The sequence below is a fragment of the Mandrillus leucophaeus genome, unplaced genomic scaffold (assembly GCF_000951045.1).
Source record: "Mandrillus leucophaeus isolate KB7577 unplaced genomic scaffold, Mleu.le_1.0 Scaffold12, whole genome shotgun sequence".
NCBI classification, from domain to species: domain Eukaryota; kingdom Metazoa; phylum Chordata; class Mammalia; order Primates; family Cercopithecidae; genus Mandrillus; species Mandrillus leucophaeus.
The window spans coordinates 2,933,691-2,935,986 of NW_012100320.1; the positions used below are offsets into that span (position 1 = coordinate 2,933,691).

General features: G+C 51.9%; 1 protein-coding gene across 1 annotated transcript in view; it reads right to left on the reverse strand.

The window, feature by feature from the left end:
- Positions 1 to 2,243, reverse strand: part of PIF1 (PIF1 5'-to-3' DNA helicase) — a gene marked incomplete at its 5' end in the record, with an annotated part of 10,884 nt that extends 8,641 nt beyond the window's left edge. Inside the window, 4 exons of the mRNA XM_011969279.1 lie at positions 4 to 109; positions 1,483 to 1,614; positions 1,853 to 1,914; positions 2,193 to 2,243. Coding sequence (XP_011824669.1) covers positions 4 to 109; positions 1,483 to 1,614; positions 1,853 to 1,914; positions 2,193 to 2,243 — 351 coding nt within the window. The remainder of the gene's footprint in view (positions 1 to 3; positions 110 to 1,482; positions 1,615 to 1,852; positions 1,915 to 2,192) is intronic.
- Positions 2,244 to 2,296: the final 53 nt, after the last annotated feature.

The following is a 2,296-nucleotide window of genomic DNA, read 5'->3' on the forward strand; positions in this document are numbered from 1 at the left end:
CACGCTGCACCGCAGCTCCGAGTCCTGGTATTCCCCTACCGCCGTCTCCATGCCCGACAGCATCGCCACCGCCTCTGCAGGTCTGCGAAGACACCGGAGCACAGTGGTCCTGAGGATTCAGGGGACGTAATGGATGCTATAGGGAACGTAATGGATGCTATAAAGGACGCAACAGGGAGCAAGGTCAAGGTCACACAGGATCACGAGGACTGTCACTGGTAACACGAGGAGGTCACAGAGACGGAGAAAGGGCTTTGGGCTAACCGAAAATCCACTCTTAGAATGTACGCTGGGCCGGGCGCTGTGGCTCACACATGTAATCCCAGCACTTTGGGACGCTAAAGTGGGCGGATCACCTGAGGTTAGGAGCTCTGAGACCAGCTTGGCCAACACGGTGAAACCTCGTCTCTACTAAAAATACAAAAATTAGCCGGGTGTGGTGGCGGGCGCTTGTAATTCCAGCACTTTGGGAGGCTGAGGAAGATAGCTTGAGCCCAGGAGCTGGAGACCATCCTGGGCAACATAGTGATACCCTCTAACTAAAAAACATACATACATATAAAGACATATATATGCATACATTATACATATGTATATACATACATATATACATATGTATTATACACGCACCCTGCTACACAATTTCTACACAATTTCTATTTCCATATATACAATATATATATACACACAATTTCTATATAGATATACACACACAACAATATATACAATTTGTATATACACACACACGCACCCTGCTATACAACAATTTCCAGAGCGGGGGATGGGCACCCAAGATTAGGGAGCCTCAGGTGTCCTGCAAGGACCTCACTAGAAGGGGGTCCCTGCGCAGAAAGAATCCTTCCCTGAGACCCAGGGCCAGCATAGGAATCCTCAGAGTCCTCTCCCCAGGAAGCAGCAGAATCGCCCGTGGGGAGATGCAAAGAGGGTTGCCGTGTAATAAGCGCCTTCTGCCTTGCAGGTAACATTCACTGGCTTATATGCAGCGGGCAGGTCTCACTATTCCCCGTGTACAGACGTGGAAACAGGCTGGGAGAGGGAAACTCACTTGCCCTTCATAAGCCACAGCGGCTGGTAGTCAAAGTCAGAGTGCCCTCACGCTTCCCACCAGCAAGGTGGGGACGAGGTGGAAAATACTCGGCTAGGGAAATCGCAGGGGACCCTGGGACCGTGGAATCCATGCTCCCTCCGCCTGACCCACTTGTCTGCACCCTCCCGGCGGGAACCCCTAGATGAATCAGGCTCTTTGCTCCCCACCTCTGGGTTCGGGCAGACACTCACTTGCGCCGACACTCATATGAACAAGCAGATCTATGGCGAAGCTCCGAAACTAGAAATTTTTCAAATGCTAGAGGCAGAAAATCACCCAATCACCGACTGGATCTTTAAATTCTCCAGCCAATCAGAGGTAGAGGCGTAACAATGGGTGTGTCTGCGTTTCTACTCCCGGAGCTTGGGCTGTACCAATCGCCTGCCAGAGGAAGGAGGTTTATGGTGGTGGCCGAGCGACCAAATCCAGCTGACTGCTGGGTGTGGTGCGAGGAGGCCGCGGCGGCGGCAGCCACTGGGCCGCGCGTGGTGTCGGGTTTGAAAACCCTAAGCGACTCCGAAGAATTATTTTCAGAACCATCCTTCCAGCACACTCCCTTTCCCCTCTAGCCCGCACACAGAGGCTGGGCTTGGCCTTGGGAAGGACCTGCCTGTGGTCCCTCACACCCCTGTTTACACTCACAGTACCATTGTTCAGTTCTGGGCAGAACACCCCAAGGCCTGCCCAGTCCCTCCGCCGCCCCCAACTCTACATTCTTCTCTGCCTTTTTAAAGGGCATTTTACGCTTTGGCTTTCCCACCCAGCTGAAGCCCATGAGTGAGAAACTCTGAGACCTGTGCCACGTCCTAGAGGGTACAGCGGAAGCGAGTAGAGTCTCTGTCTTCAGGGAAATTTTATCCCTCTTCTTGCACAGGATGTTGAAAGAATTTACTTTTAATTATCTTTATTATGTCATTGAAGCTTGGAATTACATAGCTGGAAAGGATCTTACAGGTGAGTCTGGCTACCTCATTTTACAGATAATGATAGCTACCAAGGATTAAATTGCTCTCCCCTTTCCTTTTTCCTTTCTAGGGCTCACTCTGTCACCCAGGCTGTAGTGGAGTACAGTGGCGCAATCTCGGCTTACTGCAACCTCTGCCGTGGCGCGGTCGTGACTCACTGCCCTCTGCCTCCTGGGCTCTGGTGATCCTCCCGCCTCACCCCCCCAAGTAGCTGGAACTACAG